Source organism: Myotis brandtii, unplaced genomic scaffold (genome assembly GCF_000412655.1).
Source record: "Myotis brandtii unplaced genomic scaffold, ASM41265v1 scaffold182, whole genome shotgun sequence".
In the NCBI taxonomy this organism is placed as follows: Eukaryota; Metazoa; Chordata; class Mammalia; order Chiroptera; family Vespertilionidae; genus Myotis; species Myotis brandtii.
The window spans coordinates 3362911-3364442 of NW_005356751.1; the positions used below are offsets into that span (position 1 = coordinate 3362911).

At 40.4% G+C, this 1532-nt stretch overlaps 1 protein-coding gene across 1 annotated transcript in view; it reads left to right on the forward strand.

The window, feature by feature from the left end:
* Window positions 1-213: 213 nt before the first annotated feature.
* FAM227B (family with sequence similarity 227, member B) overlaps window positions 214-1532 on the forward strand; it is a 201768-nt gene continuing 200449 nt past the window's right edge. The window contains exon 1 of the mRNA XM_014537823.1: window positions 214-335. Coding sequence (XP_014393309.1) covers window positions 306-335 — 30 coding nt within the window. The 5' untranslated portion in view covers window positions 214-305. The remainder of the gene's footprint in view (window positions 336-1532) is intronic.

The following is a 1532-nucleotide window of genomic DNA, read 5'->3' on the forward strand; positions in this document are numbered from 1 at the left end:
GACTGAAGTTTTAAATATTTTTGGTTCACCTTTGGAGTCAACTCTGTCGGGGCCTTGGAACCCAAGTATTATAAGAATGCATTGGCCTATGTAGATGCTCTAACTTCCCAGCCCTCCTCCATGGTTGCTGCTTTTTTTTTTTTTTTAACAAGATTTGGAAGTGAGGTGTGGGGTAATTTTTTTTATTTTATTTTGTTTTATTTTTTGCATTTGGGTGTCTTTCAGACTCCCGTTTGTTCCCTAAGCTCACACTGACGCCTAAGGCCCAGCCTGACTTCTCTTCGTCTCTGCAAAATTACTGAATCATGGCAAGCCAACACAGAGCTTACTTCTGGGTAAGGAAGCTGCAACAGCATCATGCTCACTTATAAAGGGCATATTTCTCTCTGAATTTCAGGTCATTAAGGCTTCCAGGTAAGGCAGCTTTATGGGTTTTTCACCTGTGCAGTTGCACAGGGCCTCATGATTAGGCAGCCCTACACTTGGTTTAATTATGTAATGGTTCCTGCTCACTGGCATCCTGCACTCTTCCCTAACCCCATAGAAAGGTAGGTTTTTTATTTGGTCCAGGTTTTTCTTGTTGTTACCATGGAAGCATAAGGTGTTTTGCATTCTCCTACATCCTAACAAGAGCCTTACTTCCTTTTAACTAAGAACTTTGGAATTCTATATTGAAATTAGCTGGAACTTTCCTACACAAGTTTCACTTTCTTAATTCACTTTCTAATTCCCTTTCATTGAAATGTGGATATTATTATAGTGCTTTGTACTAGAAGTGATTTGTACTGGACAGACATTACAAGAAAAAAGTCAAAATTTAATTGGTTTTAATTTGGCTCCTTTATATTCTGTGCATTTTAAAATATACACATAGCTTTTTTTCTAGCCAAACTGCTATAATAACTATCCCTGAACATATATCATGGACATTTTTTTCTCTACGCATATTGTGCTACTTCTCTCTAACAGTGGGGCCTTGACTTACGAGTGTCCCGACTAACGAGGTTTTCGAGATATGAGCCATCTCTTGGCTGATTTTTTGCTTTGAGTTGCAAGCTAAAATTTGGGTTACGAGCCAGCTTCAGATACCCCACCGCTAGTTGGCGCAGCAAACGTCACAGTGAACGCCACATCAGCCCAGCATCACGTGTCTCACTCGTTCACTTTAAGCGGTAGTTAGCTCTTAGTTGAAGCATCAGTGTTGTGCTCGCATTTGTGCTTGCAGTTATTTTGCAAACCTTCGTTTTTTCAACCATGGATATGAAGAAAGTAAGTGCGAAGGACAGTGCTGAGAAGAAGAAGCGGATGATGTGCATTGAATTAAAGAAAGAAATTATCAAAAAACATGACCAAGGTGTGCGTGTAATCGACTTGGCGAAGCAGTACGAACGTAGCACTTCTACGATCTGCAGCATACTGAAGCAGAAGGAGTCGATACAGGCTACAACTCCAGCCAAGGGCGTTAAAATCATTTCTAAACAGCAGACATCTATCCATGAAAATATGGAGAAGCTGCTAATGGTGTGGTTAAC